This window comes from Numenius arquata, chromosome 1 (assembly GCF_964106895.1).
Source record: "Numenius arquata chromosome 1, bNumArq3.hap1.1, whole genome shotgun sequence".
In the NCBI taxonomy this organism is placed as follows: Eukaryota; Metazoa; Chordata; class Aves; order Charadriiformes; family Scolopacidae; genus Numenius; species Numenius arquata.
Genome location: NC_133576.1, coordinates 25,431,793 through 25,453,548, shown reverse-complemented (window position 1 = coordinate 25,453,548; position 21,756 = coordinate 25,431,793). Strand labels below are relative to the sequence as shown.

The 21,756-nt window shown below is 48.0% G+C and overlaps 1 protein-coding gene across 1 annotated transcript in view; it reads right to left on the bottom strand.

Annotated features, from left to right (window-relative positions):
- The window catches only part of ILDR2 (immunoglobulin like domain containing receptor 2), a 36,721-nt gene extending 15,890 nt beyond the window's left edge, over positions 1–20,831 (bottom strand). Inside the window, exons 1-4 of the mRNA XM_074146746.1 lie at positions 20,786–20,831; positions 11,237–11,569; positions 10,013–10,132; positions 620–676 (exon numbers count right to left, since the gene is read on the bottom strand). Of these exons, the coding sequence (XP_074002847.1) occupies positions 620–676; positions 10,013–10,132; positions 11,237–11,569; positions 20,786–20,831 (556 nt within the window). The remainder of the gene's footprint in view (positions 1–619; positions 677–10,012; positions 10,133–11,236; positions 11,570–20,785) is intronic.
- Between the last annotated feature and the right edge of the window lie 925 nt (positions 20,832–21,756).

Below are 21,756 nucleotides of genomic sequence, written 5' to 3'. Positions count from 1 at the left end.
TAGCAAGGGATTTATCATGGGCAGAGAGCTTTCATGTCTGGTCCAACCACCTGGTGTTACCTAGATAATGCCCTGGCCATGCAGCACAAGAGGGGCTGTGCCACTGATGTGTTGCTTACCAGTGCTCTATTTCTAGCACCTCCTGTGCTCCCATCTGTGGTGATGGCTATAACGGCGCCCGCAGGACAGGGTCTGAGGAGCATAAGCTACTACTGCTCAAGAGCAGATGAAGTACAAAGCCATATGGGCACAGGAGGCTGCCGAGATCTCACAGGCTAGAGCGGTGTTACCTTTGTGCTAGCAGGGGGAGAGCAGAGATCTTGAAATAAAACCTCCCCTGAACAGCACTGGCGTTTCTGCTCTCACACTGATCCTGGCATGACATCAACCATCTCTGTATGCTGGCTCCCAGCATGGCCATTCCTCCCCCAAGTCCCAGCATCAGCTCTCTTAGATCTCAACCCAACACGCTTTCCCAGTAAACGATGGGCTTTTCCCTTTTTATTCCCAGATAAAACACACGTATGAGTGAAACGTACACCACATAAAGATGCTGTAGAAGGATAAACAGACAAGATGACAGAGGACTGGGTGATTGAAGGGTGAAATGACTGAATACCTGGCATAATCTCCACAGCAAAACTGGGCAAGAGATCAGCAAGCAGCCCTGTCCTGCCTAGAAAAGACAGAAGGAGGAGAACAAGGAGAAAGGTTACTGCAAGAAAAACACACTCCCCAGCCCCTGCTTTAGCCTCCAGACCACTTTCTCATCAGCCCACTTGCACTCTGTTAAGTGAATTCCTATCAACCATAGCCATCATCCTGCTCGATGCCTGGTGTCTGCCTCTGAACTTCAGCCATTTCTGTGTCCTTGCATTTTATCTTTACCTTAAATTTTATCCTTAAATTTTACCTTTACCAGCAGAGTTGGGGGGGGGGGGGGGGGAAATCTGGAACCGAGCCGCTCCAACCTAGGCACAAAGTAACAAGAAGAGGGAGGTCCCCTTAGGATGGTTAAAGTGTAACATCTTTCTGGAGTTATGCTCCACACATGCAAAAAAGCTCCTGGAAACGCAGGGCAGCCCTCAAACAGAAGGATTTGGCTTACTTTAAAAAGGTACTGATGTAGTTTGGATGAATGTGAAAAATCTTTAACCCAAGGCCCTTGACAAGTCAGCCACATGCATCCAACACCTGTGGGTGGTGCTCTCCATGAGAGGCTCTGCAACCGCAGAGCCAGCTCCAGGAAAGTCTTGAAGCGTGACTGTGACTATGTGCTACTTATTTCAAGATGCACAAGCAACTTATTAAAATTTTGCGATATAAGGCCAACTCTCAAGCAAATCAACCAGGGAAGGATTCATATAGAAATCTGTGGAATCACTTTGCAAAAGGAAAAGAAAATAAAAAAGAAAAAGTAATAAATCAACTTCTAATTTATAACTGAATACAAACAAAATCCAAGCCCAAAGGCAGCTTTGTGCCTATTTGTTTTGGCACTGAATGCCTGGGATGTTTCTAACACATAGCAAACATCCTGCACGGTATTCAACTGTAATTTATACACACCTGTGCATCAGCAGACAGCACTATGTGCAGCTGCGCTGCATACTCTTCTGTATAGCACCAGAATCATGCCAGGATTTTTAACAACATGCATAAGATAGGAGACCTGCACTCTGAAGAGAGATATACATTGTGGATATAACATAACAGCAGCAGCTAAGGGTAAGCCAGTGCAAAAGTGTTAGAAAGCTACCTTTAACCTCCCCACATGCCCTTCAGGTCCTGCACTAAGCAGCACTCCGACACAACGACAAACTGGATCCCAAGTTCCTTGGCCGCTAGTCTGTCCTTCAAGTGTGTTACAATCAAATCCCCACTGTCCGTTTTTTCTCAGTGCTTCTGCAGAGGTTCTGTAGAGACCAAAAATCAGAAGGATGCCTGCTACAGGCATAACAAACACACTCTGAATGCAGGCAGTGCCTTGCAACCAGTTGTAACTCCTCAAAGCTGCCGAGTACTCACAGTAATGCCATCATGATGAGGTGCTCCTGAAGCCTTAGCAAACGATACAATAGTGATCCTTCAGATAACTGTTCCTCATTTACTATTTTGCCATCGGTCTATTGCAACATTTTTATCTACATATACAAAGAGTTTCATTACATTCTTTCCGGTCCATTTTCCGGAAGGATCAAGTGTCCAAACTGCTCACAACTAGCTTCTTATGAGAAAGTGCTCATGTATGCTTTCTGTTCACAAGATATAGGCACACATACAACATATGTGTGGTTTAAGTCTTGGGTGCCACAAGTGAGCTCCAAATACATGCAACATATGTATGTCTTGTGTCACAGTACACTAGATTTACATTATGTTCTACATGCATATTAAATATATTCCTTATTTTCCAAGCATGCACAAAAAAAATAAGCAATTCTTGCATAGGCCTCTGTGTGTCTGTGTGTGTATGTGAACAATGTACATGTGAACTGCATGCACGCAGAACATACAGGTAGACACGGGCATGCAGCTTGCCTGCCATGTAATATTATTTCCACACAAGCTCACATGCAGCCCTAGCCTGAGAGCAGACACCAATGGACAAGTAGCTGGAGATATATAGGTAACTGAGGGCTGGGATGTGTAGTACCAGGGGTAAGGGAGTGACACCTATAAAGAACAGAAGCTCCATCTCACGAGGCCAAAAAGGCACTTGCTTTATTTTGAACCTACCCGAAGAGACAAGATCCCTGCTGGTGCTGGGTCTTATGGTGCCTCCTGATCCCAGGAAGAACCATGTGTTCAAGGGGGAAGAAGCATCCCTCAGAAATAACAGCACCTGAGAACTCGGTAACTCATTAAAAAGGCAACCAAAGTAGTTCCTCTGTGCTACTTACAAGCAGTCAAGTATTCCCCTGCTTATGCAGCCTCACTCAGCTATGCTGCATATCCGCTTGGGGAATTTGCTCCCTCTGCCTCACCAGCGGGGCTTGCACAGGCTTGGGGGCCCCAGAGCCACCACACATAGAGAGGGGGTGTGAACAAAACCCAGGAGGACCCAAGGCAGCAGCAAACCCCACCACAGCTCAGGCTGAGCTCTGCTGCCTTGACCAGCCTAGCTGACAGCCAGCATGCGCAAAGCCCGCCTCCGGACCGCCGTGCCCCCAGCAGCTTTACATGCACCCCAGCTCTCCCCGCTCCCTGTCCTGGGATGAATTAATTCCCTGATAACCCTTCCCTGCACCCTACGCTTCCCCCTTGGCGGGTGAAGCCAAGCTGCCATGGCTGCCCTGCGGTTGCCATGGCAACGGGAGGCTCCCTGCCACTGCCCTTCATTGAAGCCGACTTTTCCTCTTGCCGCCGCCGCCAGCAACAAGTGGAGCAAAAAACAGCAACAAGTGGAGCAAAATCACCCAGTCTGCCCGCCTGCCAACGGGTACAGGGACAGGGCGGCTCTGGGGAAAACAAGGGCCACCGCTGATCCCCGCTTGCCTGCCCCGTGCAAGCCTGGGGCACCTCCCAAAACCAGATGGTAGTTGGCGAAGGGGAGCCCAGGCCAGCATCGTGGTGGGTTCTGTGGTGCCCGAAGCCGTGGCACATAGGGCAGGGCTTCAGTGAGCAAGGCCTCCCTTTGGATGGACAGCGGAAACGCCAGCCAGGAGGTGGCCATGGCGATCATGGCCGGCGACCTCCTGGCTCTCTGTTCTCCTTCTACAGGCATTAAGCTCACCTCACTTCTCTCGTTTTTTGGGGTTTTTTTTAAGCAATACTTTAAGCTGGAGGGCCGGGACTACAAAGTAATTGGCGGGGGGAAAACAATTTAGTAAAACATCCTGCCAAGAGACCATCTGGCCACACAGCCCCACCTGCCTGAGAAAGAGGACTGCAGGCACTACAAGGCACAGCCAAGCATGGCTGCCGAGTCACAGCTCCGCACCCCTGCAAGGGCTACGTGTCCTCTGTGCAAGCTCTCACCACGGAGCCCCAGAAGACGCCCCTGGGGGAAAGAGGGAATAGACGATGCCCCCATTTACCAGGACTGTCCCCGGGGGAGCTCTGCTGGAGCTAGGAGGTTTGTCCTCATTCCGGCATGGATCTGGGCCATGCTCCTGTCTCCATTTCCCACCGCACTGCTGCAGGGCTTTACCCGCCTGCAGCAGCCTCTCACCAAGCACCCCACTCACCCCAGGCCCCGGCCAGCCCCAAGGGGAAAGGGAGTCCCTGAGCCCCCAGTCTGCACTGGCAGAGCGCAGGAGGAGGAATGGGAGAGGAAAAACTAAGGGGGTGCAGCGGCTCCAGGAGGTGCAGAGATACGGAAGAGGCAAGCGAGGACAGGAGATAAAACACAGGAGGCAGGCGGGTGACAGAGCAAGAGAGCAAATAGCAGGAGACTGGGGAGAATGTGGAGTCAAGCAGACAATTAGCAGAGAGTCTGCAGAGTAGAGACAAAAATAATTAGGGTAAGTGGTGCAGCTGAAAAGAAATGATGACATGAATAAAGTAGGCGCAGGTGCAGTCAGGAACACGGCAATTGGGTAAATACTGGCAATTGTATAAATGTGATAAATATTGGGTAAATATGGGAATAACTGTTGAATTGGTTTCCCTATCGAGGGCTGCGTCTGCAGCCCTGCCTGCAGCAGTGGGACCACAGGAGGCAGCAGCTACAGAGGGAACTATTTCTTCCTCAGCAGCAGAAAAATTTGCCAAGCAATGCCATGGCCAGAGGCCCCTGGCACAGGATGCTGCCCTGAGGGGAGGCTGGAAAGGACAGGAAAGGAAGTGTGGCCCTTATAAATCTGATACTTTTCCAAGGAAGCTGCTGTGAGATTTATTGGGACAGCATGGCACTACAATGAGTTCCTCCGTGCTCCCTCTGCTCAGAGTAAACTTTATCCTTTCTTCCCATCCTGCTCTTCAATTGGAGGGAGAAACAGCAGCAGCCCTTCTTGGAGATCAAAGTTTTAGCAGGCAACAAAGACCTCCAAGGAGGCTGTTGCCATGGCTACCTTAGTAACAGAGGTCTTTTAATCACGCCAGTCTCCTTTGTGAGCAGCGTGTGGCTGTCACTGGCAAATAAGGAGGAAAAGAGAGGTAAAAAACCTTGGCAACAAGTAGCACTTCTAAACGGTGTGCAAGAAATAACTAGGAGTAGGCTGGGCTAGGATGAGGGGGACTGGACCCAGATTACAAAGGGACAGTGCAGTGGTCCGGGGCAGGGCAGCAGCGCCTAGCGAGGACAGAAGGAGCACTTTGGGGGTGGGAGGACACCAGTGGCCTTCCTGGTATTAATGCCTTTCCTGGATTTTTAAATGGAGGCCTTCCATGCCGATCACTTCCTTTGCCTGCTGGCGCTACCTGCCTTCGTTCACCAAGGTGCAGCTCAAGGTTGGAGAGCCCTCGCCGTGAAGCTGCTCACAGACACCACCCTGGCTGAGATCTGGCCCTCTCATCCCCAACACATGGCCAAGAGCACTGACGTCTCTGCCAACTGCTGTGACCAAGTGCTGGCTTGGATGCTACTGGCAGCTTTTCAGCGAAACAGAGTGAAATCCTAAAACCATCGTCTTGTAAGGGAAAATTTTGCCAAGAACTTTTCTGTCTCCAAAGCCACATCAATTTTTATAATACAGTCTCTCCTGGCACACAAGAGACTCCAAACCTGGCTATATTTATATCAGCTATTGAGTCACTTTGCTGAGTAAGAACTGTCTTATTAGTATTGCACGCCATACACACACGTCCCAGTAGAGATTTATCCTCTCTGAAAGCCAACGCACGTCTCTATTAGTACATTAATTACTGTGCAATATGCTCTGTGTATATGTACCTACATTCTTTTCGACCTATTGGGTGTTAGACTTGATAAATTTTGGGTCTAGTCTGTATCAATACTGGCTAGTAATACAAACTACCAAAGATGTCAGTTTACCCAAGTTAAATGCTGGCTGACTTCAGAAATTATCAAAATCCTAATTAACAAAAACAAGTGCTAATTGTTGTTATTTAAAGCATAACAACAGTAGAGGCTGAAGCTTCTAAAAGACTAATTATAAAATAATATTTCACTAATATATAATTTATTTAGTATTAGCCACCAAATTGGACGGAAAACAAAGCAGGCAATAGCTGTCTAGCGAAGCACACAGATCACTAACCAAAGCACCAAACCAACAACTGGGATTAGAGGATCACTTTCCTGCCTCTTCCAGGAGCTTGACATGTCCTTGGGAATGAAGCCACTATTTCATGAAGCATGTCTAAGCTATGTAAAGTCTCGTAGTGCAAGCACTGCCAAGCTTGCACAGACCTATCCATTTCAGGGTAGCCAGCTGTGCGCCTAGCTATACCTACAGCCGTTGCCATTGCTCTACAGCTTGGGAAGGGAGCAGTACAGCTGCTCTCACAGGACCCTGCACCTTATTAGTAAATTTTGGCTCTCAGAAGACCCTTCTCTCAGAAAGGGTTATATGCAATCCCATGCAATTAAGCCTAGACTGCTACCGATGTGAGCTGGGTCACGTAAAGCTAGGATGGGGTATCTGTTGACACTGCCCTGTACTTCTGATTCAAAGGTTACTCCAGGCACCCTGCATCCACTGCACTTGTACACTTGCAGTTCCCTTCAACAGAGGCTGCAACTGAATGACTTTACGGAAGCCCACTGACATTCTCATATAAAAAGCAGTGCATAGGGGCTATGAATAACAATTTGATTAATAGGACTGTGTTTCAAGAAGCAGGACACATAGCTGCTAGAAACTAAGATAGAAATGTAGACTTTCTTAAATTTAGGATTCAGCCTTTTTGATTCAATCACATTAGTTCTAAAAAATAAAAACGTATAAAGTTGCAAATGGATTCACCAGCCCAGCTGTAACATCAGCAAAGAGTTCCACATTTCTATTAAAACACATGAGTGCAGAGAGCATCACTTGACTCCTGTAGTGGAAATGCTAAGTGTACTAGTCTAGTCCTGCCACAGAAGAAGCAGACTTCACACAGTTTCCAGCATGCTAGACCCCCTTTGGAGATTCCAAACACCATCAAAATACAAATATTTAATAAAAGTGTAATAGTACTTTTCAATTTAAATTCTTTCCTTACTCTACAGGAGGTTTACTACCAGCCAATCTCCTTCTGCGTATCTGAGGCACCATCCCTCTGCCCTTGCCTACACTGGTTCTGTTAGAGAGGGTTAAAGTCCCTGATGAAGCAAAACCTACTGAATGGTCTTTTCACAAAGCACATAAGTACATGTTTAACATCAGGTATGCTTTATAAATCAAATCAGCTTTCCTGAGCACAAATGGATATAAATAAATGCTTATATGCTTTTCTGAAACAGGCCTGAACTGAAGACAGTACATGGGATTCTCTGAAGCTACCTAGAATTGTCCAGCCCCTTTGTGTGTCTAAATGACACATCCAAGTGACAACACTCGACATGCAATCCCATCATGACCCAGGCTGACTGGCTACTCAAGACTTCACTGGAAGTCTCTGTGATTGCTTCCGTAAGAAAAAAGGAATACTGTAATTTATTTGGTCAGGTTTTGGATTTTGATTCAAGTTGTGATTAAGCAGCTTTTGACCAATTTTTAATGGTGCAATTCACTGTATAAAAAGCAGAATCCTCCACTTGTAGCTAAGAAAATTTCCATTAATTTATTGATGCTACTAGGTATCTACCATTTTTGCCTCTCAGACCTTTTAGGTTTCTACATGATATTAAACTGCTCCTTCCAGCAGTAGGTTTCCCTAACCTAAACATACCTTTCATCTTGGCATTAATATGAAAACCCTAGAAAAATTTTCCTATTTCCTTTTCTGTTCTCATTTTTCCGTCTTCCCCCAGTGATAACATGAGTGGGTAGAACCTCTGCTCTACTCAAAATTCTAATTTATGCTTAAATCATACAGCAACCCCAAAATAAGCAATGTAAACTATAATTGAAAGACCACTGTCAGCAGGGAGCAAACAGCAATGTGCTGTGGGAATCACAGTGTCATTCGCAGACACTATCCCTCCACTGCTCCAACCGTTCTAACAGGGAATCTGGGTTCCACCCAAAGAGCAGCAAGGAACAAACAAAAACCTTTTACCATATGTCCTCTAGGACTGTGGAATTGCTCTGGTCTACATCTGTACTCACTGTCTCCCTCAAAGCAGCAGGATGGAATAAAAAGTTTCCCAAAAGACGCCAGAATATTAAGAAATAGCATCTTCACCACTGGCTGCTTTCTCCTTTAGCCATCAATGGGGAGAGGAAAAGGAAGAAAAAATAGCAGCAAAAACAGAAGGAAAAGAATAAGGTGGGAAGAAAGGAAAGAAGGAAGGAAGGAAAATGGGTAGGTAACCTGGAATCACTCCGAAAACTGGAATGTTGCCTCTGTACACACTACCCAGGAAAAGAAATACACACAAGCTGCGCCAAACAGCATGAGGCAGAACAAAGTATGCCCACGACAAGTATGCTTTCATGCTGCTGCCAAACTTAGCAGAGTGGTACACAGAGTGCAAGGTCAGACCCACAGGCTGTAGTGAACAGAAGAGCAGATGTGGTCAAAGCAACGCAGCCTAAGCTACATGTTTCCTCCCAGCATAACCACAACGAACTGGGGCCAGGGACATCATCAATCCAGCTTCAGAGAATGGGGTTTCTTTGTTTTCCCCCCCCAGTCTTCTGTACAGACTGAAAAACAGATTCTTCCTGTTACCATGGCACTTTTTTATCGCTGGTGTCTGAGCACAGTTGTAGACACACATAAGAGGAAGACAGCAAATCCTGGACAGGAAGGTGAAGAAGGGACAAAATTCAGCAACCCATCACCATGCAGCCACAGACAGCTCCTCTGGAGAGGCTACTTAACAGCTACAGCTGCCACCTGGCAGAGGAAACTCCACCTGAACTAAGACAGGTCAGTCTTCAGCCTGTTATTAACTAGCATATGATACACAGTCATGCTCTGGATTTAGACAGAGGTATCACACTGTTTTCTGGAGGGACCCATTCTCCAATTGTCCATTGCTTGACTGGTATCTGAAGGAGTGAGGGGAGGTGACGGCACTGCTATAGTCATTCACCCATTCAATCTGGTTTACTTTGTGATGACAATTACAGCTCCAAATATAAATGCCAATTAAACTCTGACCTTAGCCACGGGGTCACCTTCTAGGAGTGAAGTACTACAGCTGGGCTCAAGGCAGTGTCAACAAATGTCCCTGAAAGGCCCATTTTGCTCCATTTTTCTCCCCCAGTTGGGATAGGTGCTTTCTTGATTTTTACAGCGAGCTGGACTGTGGAAGCTATCACTGAAAGCTAACCCTCCGAACAGGAAAGAAACTGATCCTGCTCACCACACTGCTCAAGGGAGCTTAACAGAAACAGAGCCAAGCACGGATACCACAGCGAGGACAGACCCTTTTAGTGGCAGTATCAGCTTAGACCTGATTAGGGTGACTGTGAAACTGCACCTTTAACTGGACAAGTATAGTTAGGCAAACAGAAAAATCTCCCAAAATGACACACTCAAGCAGAAAAACACAGTGCTTCTTGACATCCTCATAGGTCAGAAGAGTGGGATGAAGGGAATGTTAAAAGACTGCAAAAAGCGTAAGATTTGATGTCTTATGGGTGTCTATTTTTAAAAGGCTCTGTCTCAAGTGTTCACTTTGCTGCAAGTTTATTGTTTTATGCCTTAAAAACAAGAGTTCTGACTTTCCACAGCCCCGTACCTTCTGTAGTCATTTACGCCTGTGTAACGTGTGAGCAGTGTGGGTGTAAACATTACTATTCTGGTTTTGTAGCGTTTGCCACCCACTTTGCCTAGGTGTGAAGGACTGCACAAGGTGCAAGGCAACGGTGAAGGTACTGGAGGGACTGTTTTACATAGATCTTACACCCATAGTAATATGGTGCACAGATATGTAGAGAGGGCGAGAGAGCAGAAGGAAAGATATATCAGCTATCTGCTGAAAAAGCAATCTGGTAAGAGGGCTTACCAAGCACAAGCAGCTCCACCGATTCTTCATTCTTGCCCTCCACATCATCCGGTGTGATAATAAGGCAGTAATAGAGCCCACTGTCTCCCCACATCAACTTCCCAATCTGAAGATCTGCATCTGCAAGTCAAAAAAGAAAAGTCAGGCTTTCCCTCCAATACCTATAGGAAGAGTGAAGTGTTGAAAACACTGGGTCCATCTCTGTGTCCCAAATACGTCTAATTTCCTTACTAAGAAGAGGGGTTAATCTTATCCAGAACATCACAGTATTCAGGAAAAAAAAAAAAAAACAACAAAAAAACAGGCTCAGGACTCTGTGGCTATAAGTGCGAAGACAGGTAACACCGCAGAGACAGTGCACTCTGCACGTGCCGAAAGCAGAAGGGGTAACTACTGTCACTCTGCCTTTCCTATCACCTAAGGCCTGTGGTCCCAACAGTATTCATGCCATGCAAGAAGGGCTTAGACAGTGTCTCCTCTACAGCACTTCAGTCATCTGCTGAAGAGGTTACACGGAGAGGAAGGAAAACACTCTCCCTTCCTGAGGCTGATCACATGGCTCTTCACACCAAGGAGCCTCCACTTCTGGCTAGGTGGTTTCCCGAGTCAAGTAGGCTTGCACTTTTCAGGGACAAGGTTCCTCACACGGCTTTCCAGACCAAATGTGTAAGGACCCGCCACCCCCTATCTTCACCCAACTTGACTTCCTCCCATGGAAATCTCCTCCTTTCACAGCGCCCAAGGCTGTGTGCATTTAGGTTCATGACACAGTAAGCTGGTGAAGTCCAGAGCTGAGCAAACATGAGGTGCAGGATAATTTTGGTATTTCAGAACTGGAAAAAAAATCAGTGGAGTTTGCAAGGAAGAAAAACCTAGCCCGCAGAGACTGAATTCATCTCTCTCTTGCTGGCACCCCTTTGGTTAAGGAGAATCTATACACAGAGTAATATGCAGAAACCAGGAATAAAACCCTTCCACTTCACCAAAGGGAAAAGAATGTTGGAGACCTACATGGAGTCGGATAAAGGGAAGTGCCAAAGGAAATTAATGACCTTTGTGCCTAGGATTGGTTGGTTGAATCCTAGAAGTCTGACATACAACAGCTCCCTTCCAGCAGCCTTTTCTAAGGGAGTTAACTGAACAATTACTGTCAGCCTCCAGTATCCCAAATTGCTAAGGGTCCATTCCAATGCCCAACAAGCATCACTGGGGTAGGAGAGTTACCGTGGACAATGCTGACATCTCTTTCCTTATAGAAGTCCCCTATAGTGACTGCAGATCCTTGTTTGGAGGCCACGACACGGACTGTCCTCCTGCTGTCCACACAGTCCAAGTAGGGATCCCAGTCCAGGTTCCTCTTGCTCATCGTTTGTAAACCAGAAGTCGCCATACCCAAAGCTTCTCCCATCCGGTCCTGGCAGTAAGATTTAAACCTCCACTGTACCACAGCTGGTTGGGTGGAAGAAGTAGAGAAATGGCAGCGGAGCAGAGCAGGCTGAAACAACATGGCCACCTTCTTCTTCTCAGGCACGGTGACCTGCAACCCTTCCACTTCAGCTAGAAGACAAAAACATGAGTGTCATATGCCTTGGTACTGCTTGAAGAGGGAGCTACTGCATTTCATCACAGCATAATTCTCCCCAGGTACATTAAATTAAAATGTCCATCTGTTTCAGGTGCTAGGGTGCAATATTCCTTCATGTATTTAAGCATGGATCCTGGCAGAAGTAAGTTTGCTTTTTTCATAGCCCACAGCCACAAAGAATAATACAGCACGATGGGGCTGAAGGCTCAAATGTAGTATCCTTATACTCTGTAGAGACCTTAATACAGTGGCGTGATGATTCACAGCTTCTGTGGCAGGTTCACAGATAAGGAAGAGATATTTTAGGGATGACTGTACTCCACTTCTACAGCAGGTCAGCCAAGGGGCCAGATCCTGAGTTCATAACAATCCCAATGCAGAATAAGTCACACACCCCCTCCCAATTTCACTGGCATCACACCTCCTCTTTGAAAGTTAGGCAGCACACAGTGCCTGGCCCAGCCCATTAAGGACTGGTGCCCAGTTAGTGCTGCTTGCTCTGCCAAACTCTAGAGATGCAGGAAGGAGTGGATCCAAATCGCACAGCTCCTGCCAGGGCTGGCATGTAGCACTGAGAGAAATTGCTCCATGTGGGAGGTGAGAAGAAAAAATGGCCCAAACACTCAAGTTTTTCACATTCCCAGGGAGAGATGGATCTTAACACGTAAAGTTTATCTACCAGCTGAAGCCTGGAGCTGATGTATTAAGGCCTCAGAGAAGATGCATAGGACTGCTGCCACATCCTTTTGTAGCGTAGGGAGAAACCAAGAGTCAGTAAGCAATGGCAGCAGAGGGTCCTCGGGAGGGTGAGGTACTCCATCTACCCACAGGAGAATGGCCAAAACCTCCCACGCATGCCCTTCATTGCTTCCCTCCTCCTGGCACTGCAGGCAGCAACGACTGAGAGCACTTACACAACACTGGAAACACACAATGACACTTTCCCAAGCAGGGATGTGCCAACCTGTGGAAGCATAGAAACAGCCCAGGAGACGGGGGAGGGAGCATCTAAGAAAGAGGATGTTTGTAACCAGGGACACTATCTGCAGCTGAGGGGCAGTGGGGCCTGACATCTGAGGTTCATACGAGAAAAGAAAACCAGCTTTGGTATGGGAAATATTGATGATGGCAGCCCTTACCCCAGTTACCATACACCCCACGGCCCAGAGCAGCGCGCAGTGAAGAAAGGAACAAGACACAAGGAAACACTCAAGAGAATATAACAGAAGAGAATGTTTATACAACATCAGGAGGGACTGATGGACTTAGAGGAAGCTCAAGGAGAAACGAAAGACAGGACAAAAAAGGGTGTCCCGACGTTGGGAAAAAGTAGAAGAGAAAGGCAAATGCCAAGAAAGAAGAAAAAAGACAAGATACTTTATCCTTATGATAAAGTATCAGGGTAAGTATTGGAAGCAGAAGGATAAGCAGGAAGCTTACATTCAGCTGAAGAAGTGGAAGGTGGTGTCTCAGCCTAGGTCAAAATAATTTCAAAGGGCTGGAGCCACTTTGCAAGAGATTAAGAAATTATGTAAAGACAAGAGGAAATAGAGTCAGCAAAAATAAACCACCCACTCCAGAAACTAGAGATGAAAAGGAGATGGAAGCTGGCAAAAGAAAGTGAAATGACAGGAGATGTCTTTAGGATGGGAAAAAAAGGCATAGACTAAAGCACTGAAGCTTAAAGCGGACAAAGGGCAATAAATGCATCAACAGTATGACAACAGTATGACAACAGCAGGCATAAACAGACACAGTCAAGTTGGAGACAGCTGCAGACCTGAAAAGCAAAAGCAAAGATCTCATCATCAGGAGCTAGAAGCAAAGGAAAGCGGAGAGGCTGGACCAACACTGAGTATTCATTTCAACAAGTTATCAATGTCCAAACTATAAATCACAACAAAGTCTATAAACACCTTTCAGGGGATAAAAACACATTATGGACAGAACCTAGGGGAAAGCATACTTCAGAGAGGCAAGACAGTCACTGATACTAACAAAAAGTTACTGATCTAGGCAGGACTTCACCCTGGGAACTACTATGAGAAGGCTTGCAGTGCACAAGGGCGCTATGGTGTTTGCACAGGAATGCTCTGTTATGCCTATAATGAAAGCACGAAATTATGCATATTGTACTTGTGCCATGTGGAAGTTGCACAGGAGATGTGATTAATTTTGCCAGAAGTGCCAGGACCCAAATCCAAACACTGAAATGTGGGTGTTCTCCAGAGTACCACGAAACACAGCTGAGGTCCCAACAAGATGCTCCCACAGGAGCAGTAGGGGCATGAGGCAGCTCCTCCATTTTCCCGAGGTGTAGGCAGAGAGATAACTCAAAAAGTAGCAGCTGGGACAGTTCTGCCAGGCCTCCTTTTCCCAGGGACTAGAGGGGCAGAAATGTGGGGGCCATGCGTCACTAAGAGAACATCACCACTTGCTTCTCAAGGTGAACCAAGTGGTGACGTCTTGTTCTCTCCTCTCTGGAGACCCACGCTTCCTGGGTTGCATCTGAATGCAAAAGACATTACGAACACCTTGAAAAATGACTGGGTCCAGGTCAGACCTGCATCTGACAACTCTGTGTCTGACCCCACGTAGTCTGTGGCCAAAGCCAGCATGTGACACGGGCTGGTCAAGTGACTCATCACGTTACTTCAGCTTCAGGGATAAAACAGTGACACAGTGAATATTTAAATCTTTCCCTTGTGAACGAAGTACGCTGCTTAGTAAACACAGTGCTTTCAGCTAACCATGCACCATAGCCCTCCTTCCCTGTTAATGAGATTAATGAGTTTGGCAGGCCAGGGACTGCTTTAATAAATGATTAGCTGAGCTTTAGCAAATTCTCATCTGACTAACTTTCCCCACCCCCATGTGAATATCTGTATCAAGAAAAGAAAAGCAGCTTTTGGGAAAACACAAGAATTCTTTTTCTACCCAAAACCGTTTGGGAGATGTGCAATAAATTATCTGGCATCTTCTATATCCTATCCCAAGCTCTTTATTAACTTTTAAAGTATTCTTTTCGGATCCTTTCCAGAAATAGCATCTAAGAGCAACACAGTGCCTCATATTGAGAGGCTGGAGCAGTGAAAACTCTAGATCTATTTAAGTCAAATTATATATAATTATATATGGCTGAACTGGGAAATTATACACCTGTTATTTCCTCTGCCCAAAAAAAAAAATGATTGGAATTGATTCATGTAATACGTCACTGCTGTAACAGCGTCCATCAAAAAGGCCAACAGGATGTTTGACTGCCTGAAGACAAGATGGTGGCTTTACACCTAGAAGTTATGTCCATGCACGTGAATTACAGAGGTCTGCTTAGTACTTCCTCAACTTCAAGAAGAAACTGATGACCTCAAAAATCTTCAAGAGATGAGCCAAGATGGGAAAAGCCTCAGATGTATCACAGGACAGAACTATGGGCTGTTTATACAGCAGAGCAAAAAAGAGTGAAAGATGTGAAAAAGGATGACAAGCTTAGTGACAGCACCGTGGTAGCTCTTTGTCTGGTTTAACACAAGTAGGACTGAAAAGAAACTGAATTTTGCTCTGCTATGTTTTGACTAAAGCAGACAGAGCAAGATTAGCCCTTATTTCAAAATCATCATGGAAATGTAATTCCTGCACTCCAGAGAAGCAACCTGTTCATTGTGAATTTCACAATGTCTGAACTTTCACAAGAAAAATCTAGCTCATGGGAGTCCCATGACTACGTGACAATTTTGCTTTCCTTCTTTCTTGTTCTCCTAAATCCCCAGAAAAAGGTCTGCAAATATTAATCAAGTGCATTTTAAAAACACAGTTATCCTTACTCTCAGAAAATAAAAAGAATCCAGGGGTTTGTGTCTCTGTGCATGTGTATATATACACTCCCAGAGAAAGAGCTTAAAAATAATTACCCTTCAGAAATATTAATTGCATGGGGTTGGTTTGTTTCTCATTGGCAATGTGTATTTGCCTCCTTTCTCTAATTCTTTTCCTGAACGATACTCAGATTATGCATTCAAACTATGCAATCAACATTACACACAAGCTATCACTAATACATTTTAGCGGCGACTAAAGAAAATTCCAGGAAGTGAGGGCGATATCTGTAAGGGCGCATTTGAGCCTTGTGAGCCTGATCTTCATAAGCGCTTTCCATAAGTAAGAGAGAAGGCAACTGAGAGGTGATAACTTACTTAGGCTCTTGCTTTTCAGTTGCCCTCTGGAGGAGCCTGTGCTTCCCTCAGGCTAGATCAATCCCAGCAAGATTTAGCTTCACTAGACAGCCTTAAGTAAGTCTTTATGAATAGAATCATAGAATGGTTTGGGTTGGAAGGGACCTTAAAGATCATCTAATTAGAATAAAGTTGAGCTGATGCAGGAATCCCAGTAAATAATGGCAAAGCCAAATACTGTCGTTCAGTGTAATAGGTCTCAGACTGCACTCTTCTAGCACATCAGATAAGAGTTGAGTCCAAGAGAAGGCAGCACACAATATTCTTCAGGTCAGCATGTGTCTCCCTATCTGTGCATACATCGTATCTCTTTCTTTGCAATTATTTGGCACACACTACCATTTGCCTGAGGCAGTACAGCTGATGCTATGAAACTACAAAAATTACATCCCCCTATTTTATGCACCTTTATTGATAGGGCTGGCAGTTGTACCCACAGGAGAAAGCAAGTCCTTGGGTCCTGAACCAGGCACCTCAGGAAAACTACGCCTAGACTATACCTAAGGGCTTTGGCAGAAAAGCATATGTTCATTGGTAAGAGACAGTGCTCCTAGGGTAGTTTATTCACTTCCCCAAATGAAATAAACTGCTGGGCAAAAGGATGCTGTATCTTTCTTTTTTGTGCTTTGGCTACCATGCATCAATTAAAAGCATTCTTTCCCACACTGCTGAATACAGGCACACCATCCACACTTCAAAACGTGGATCAAGACTGAATCAGGAAATGCAAGAACTGGGCTTTGAGACTGCAAAGTCAGAGATGATAAACAGATGTATAAACAGGTAAATGGAAAGCCAGTGGGATCACTGAGATTGTATTGTACAGATCCTAGCCTACTCATGCTGGACTACATCCAATCCATGCAACTAATCAGCAAAAGCCATCACCATCAGATTGTGTTGGGAAATGAATTGGATGTCTTGATCTGGTTCCTATCAGACTTGTGTTCTTAGCTCTGTGGCCACTGTCAACTTTTTTAGCCAACAAAAAAACAATGTCTAAATAGGTGAGCTGCAGCTGAGATGAAAGCATGATACCTCTTTTTACAGCTCTGTAGCAAAACTGAGAATTTCAGCTTCCTAACTGCTTAACCTGAAATGGGGCAAAACCAAAGCAGTTGGAGAAAACATGGCTTTGCACACCCAGCACTAACAGCACAGAACCTCAGTACAAAAACAATCCATGCAGGACACAGCCCAAACTGTGCAATCTGACTGCTGTAGTCATTGGGCTATTCCTTGCTCTTTCCCATTCTCTGTGATGGTATTCCCCAGGCACCCCAGGCTCCTGGCTTCTCTAGGGAAGTACACAGCCCTGAAATGGCGAGGACTGTGTAAGGTCTTTCACAAGAGCTGAGGATATTTCATGGGCTTTTCTAGCTAGTGGTCTCTATTCATCAGTTTCCATGCTCTCATCACACTCTTACGACCTACCCCTTTCACACATTCACAAAAGCCACCCTGGATGTTTTCAGGTGAATTATCTCAGCTTTAGCCATCAGATCAAATCCACCCTGTCTTATTACTGTCTCAAAGCTGTTACAATTGTCAGATGGCTCCTGGCTTACAGTCTTGGTTCAGCATCCCGGAAATCATTCCCAGAACTCAGCAATCGGTCACCACCAGAAGCCTGAGAGCGAAGAAAGAAATGGGAAGTCTCTCCAAGCCTTTTAACACCAAGGCATAACATCTGTCCTTGGGATGGCATTGAGATTTCCACTGGTGACAGTGCCACTCAAAGTGATCCCACAGAAATAGCAAGTAAGAAAAGTGTGAGATCTCTTCCTAGTTACACTACACTTCCACTGTGCGCAGCCAGTCAATGGAAGTCAGATGACTACTTTAACAAATCAAGGCAGATAAAAAAGCCCATCCATTTCCTTGCCTTCCCAAGAAGTGTGCTCAGTTGGCCAAGAAACAGCAAAGCATTGCTTTGCTCCAGCATGCCCCCTCTGCCTGCCCTCCTAAACTGTGGCTGGGAAAGCAGAGGTAGTAAATCTACCCACCTTTGTACTATACCATTGCACTGCAGTGGCTCTTCCACACAGCGCAAGTAAACAGGTACCGAGTCCTAAATTATTTGTGAAAAATTACTTAACAGGAAAAGAAGATTACATTTTAATGCGGACAGTCTTCTAACCATAATCTTTCCAAGCTTAGCCTAAAAACTTGCTCTGCTTGTTCAGTAGGTAAAACTGGAGTCCAGTCTCCAGTGCTACACTTCTCTCTAGTTTTAAATGCATAGGAATTACAGCATTAATAAGAATAATGGTAAAAACACAAGGTGAGGATTCATTCCAGAATCAAGCTGCACTGGGTAGCTTACAAGAACCGGCTTTACACAGGGGCTCAAGGATACTTGACAAATTGTACCTTCTTTTTCTAGAATGAGAAGAACACTGTCCTACACACGTCCTAATCCATGTCACTTCACAGGAAGGAATAAAGGATGACCTACTCTTCATCATTTTGCTGTTGTTATTAAAACACTAGCTGTAGGTATGTGGGAGAGGAGTGCAGAGGAGGACGAGAAGCCAAACCAAATCCACTGTACCTCATGCGGGATTTTTCAAAATTGCAGTAAGAAGTAACAACACACAAAACCAAACAAAAGATAAATGCAAGAGCCAAAAATTAAAGACAAACAAATGACAGAAAGGAATTATTGCTGGAGGAAAGGAACTGCAAGCGCTGATTAGAAATTTCTCAGCCCACCTCGAGGAAGGAGGAGGGGAGAGAAGGGGGCGAGAGCCTCCCTCTCTTTCTTGTTCCCTTTTGTCTCCCTGCTTCCTCCCACCTTGCACTCTGTCTCTTACCCTGGCCCCTCCACCTCCCAACCCCCACTTCTCTTTCCCAGAGTGGAGTGTACCATTCTGGCTGGATTAGGGCTCCTTACCTTGATGCAGACCTTTCATTCCTTTGCACAGCCACTGGGGAGAGGAAAATTTTGAATCCATGTTTGCTAGCCTCTCTCCCCTTTCTATGCACACACGTACGGTGCTCACGCTCACACACCCCCCCCTTTGCTTCTTTGCTTTCTCTCAGCCATGAAAAAGGACAGCAGCGCCTGCTTTGTCGCTGAGAGGCTGGAGGGGAGCAAGCTGACACCGGCTGCCTCCATCTCTCCGCACACAGCTATGGCTAACCTGTTGCCTGCCGGAAGCCTTTGCCTGACAGCACCAGCGGCGCAGTCCTGCCTCAAAAGCCCAGGACTAGAGGAGACTGGAAGGTCTTCTACTGCAGCGGTACATCTCTCTCCGCACAAACCTTGCATGCTCCAAACGGCAGTCGCTGCCAGTAATCATGAACTACCTTTAATGGAGGGAGAAAGGTGTCAACAGCCCAGCCTTTTAGCTTGACAGAAAAGTCCTGATCTAGCCAGACACTTCCAGATAATGAAGCTCGTTAAAAAGAGGGAGGAATGTAATGTCATGTTTATCTACACCCTGTACTCCTTCACCAGTCTCTGAATGCTATTTATCAGCATACTACTTATGGCTAGTAGGAAAGGAGTGGTAGTTGTGGGTATGCTGGCACTCCAGACCAACTCAGTGAAGCAGGATACATTCGGAAGCAGCCAAATGGCAGGGAGAGAGGCAAGAAGGGAGGATGAGCTGGAAGCTGCCGAAGCCCCAGATGAGGCCGTGAAACCCTGGAAGGCAGCAGTAGGCAGACACCGGTGTTGAAGATGACTCAGACTGAAAAAGCAAGGAAAGGGGTGGGTGGGTGGTGGGAGAGAGGTGTTATGACTAAAAGCCGAATTTACTGCTTGCGAATCCTAAATCTGAATAGGAAGAGGGAAGAGCCTGAGGTCTTTCTTGTGGCATACATTGGTGCTGGTGGGAAATACGTGTCACTTAATCTAAGAGTGTCTGTTTCTTCTTTCAGCCTGTAACCAGCCTGCCTGGCTAAGTCAGCCTGCTGCAGCTTTTCCTAAAGCCTCCTGCTCCTGCCTGTGCCTGTGCCTAGCTGCTGCACCGGCTCAGAGAAGAGGCAGATCCTGCTGCTGACCTGACAGGGCTCCCTCTTTCTCCCCGATTCCCGCCCGCTCTGCCGCTCTCATTTCGTTGTAAATCCCTACCCACTCCTTTCCCCGCTGTCCGGCTCTCAGACCCAGCCCCTTTTCAGCTAGTTCCCCCTGCCTTCTCCCCATCGCAGAGCCCTCTCCGCTCTCCCCTCCCCCTCGCTTTGGGAGGGCTTGCCCGACCGACCTCTTTGGGAGCCGGCCGGGCAGGAGGTGGTTGACGAGCTGCGCTGGGGAAGGCAGTCCCGTCCTGCGCTTACAAAGGCCCGGGCACAGCTGCACCACCACCGGGAAGGCCGGATCCTGCCCCCCTGGAAGCCGGGGCAGAGGCAGGGCAGCCCCCTCCTCTTACACCTCCGTTAGACGGCGTGTGCGGCCACGACACCGGGAAAAGAGAAGTTCCTGCAATTGTTCCCGGCCCGGCGTGGGCGGGCGGGGGGAGCAGAGTGTTGTCGCCATCCCCCCCTGCATCGCGGCCAAGGACACTCCGGCCCCGCCGCGCTCCTTGCTGCCTCCCCGGGCCGGTTCCCACCCTCCTCGCCACAAGCGCGCTCCTCTCCCCCCGCCCCGGCCCCCGGGGGCCCAAGCGCACCCCGCGGACAGAAGGGCCGGGGAGCCCCTCGGACCTGTCCCCCCCCGCCTGGGCCGGGGCAGGCAGGAGGCGCCGGCTCCCTCCCCTCGTCCCCAGCGGCACCAAGCCCTCTCCGCCAAGTCTCCGCAAACTGCACCGCGGGACGCCCCCGAAAAGACACCCAGCACCACCACCCTAGGCTGACTCCCTCCGCAGCTGCCCTCCCGCAACCTGCCGGAGCATTTCCCCAAACCTCCCGGTTTTGCCCCAAAGAAAGACGTAGAGCCCGCCGGGCACGGCGCGGGCACGTCGGGGCCGCCGGGACGCCCGTGCCCCCCTCCCCGGCAACCGGCGGCCCTACCTGCGAGCCACAAGAGGACGATCCAGCCCAGGACGTGCCCATCCATCTTCCCGCTGGCCCCGGCAGCGCGGGCGGGCGGGCGGCAGTGGCGGGGCGGGGGGCGCGACCATGCCGCGGGGCGGCGGGAGAGGCCCGGGGGCGGCCCCGCCCGGCGTGCCCGCAGCCCGCTCGGGCAGCCGCCTCCCCACAGAGCCGGCCGGGCTGGCGGCGAGGGGCCGCGCCGTGTGGCTCCTCTTCCCTCCGCTCCTCCCCCGCCGCCGGCTGCCGGTTCCCGCGGCGGCTGGGGCTGGGGGGGGGGGGGGGGGGAAGCCTCGCAGGGCCGCCTCCGCCGCTGGTCCGGGCGCGGCGGCAGGCGGGGACAGCGCGGCGCCGGGGGCCGCCGAGCCGGGGGTCGGCGTGGGGAGAGGAGGCTTCCCGAAACTGCTTCTTCCCCCCTGCGGGTAAAGGCGCGTTTCGGTTGCCAGGTGCCGCCGAAGGTGGGGGTAGGGAGGGTGGGTTTGCCGGAGCTTTTCCCGGCCCGCGGGCACCCCGGCACGTTTCTCTGCGACTTCTTCAGCCGCCGAGGCCGGAGCGATGCGCAGCTCCCACCTCCCCCCGCCGGGCGTCCAGCGGCAGCTGCCCTGGTCCCGTCCCGGCTTACAACTTCTCTCGAAAGCACTTAAAAACGTCCACCCCGAGCATCTACCCTCCCCCAATTAACCAAATGTATGCCTTGGGAAATGAAGGTAGGCTGTTCCAGTTCTGAATTTCCCTGGGGTTTCCACTTCCAGCATAGGCACTGCGACCAATTACTGTGATTTTAGATGAAGAGGGGATATAAATTTTACACAAGGAGGAGGTGTTCTGGCTGTTAACGATGGACATCTGAATTGTGGGGTGTTTTAAGTTTTCGTGCCAACACGATAATGGAAGTGGGTGTAAGTTTTTTTTGGGGGGGAGAAGGGACAGCCAACTAGAAATACTGCTAAAAG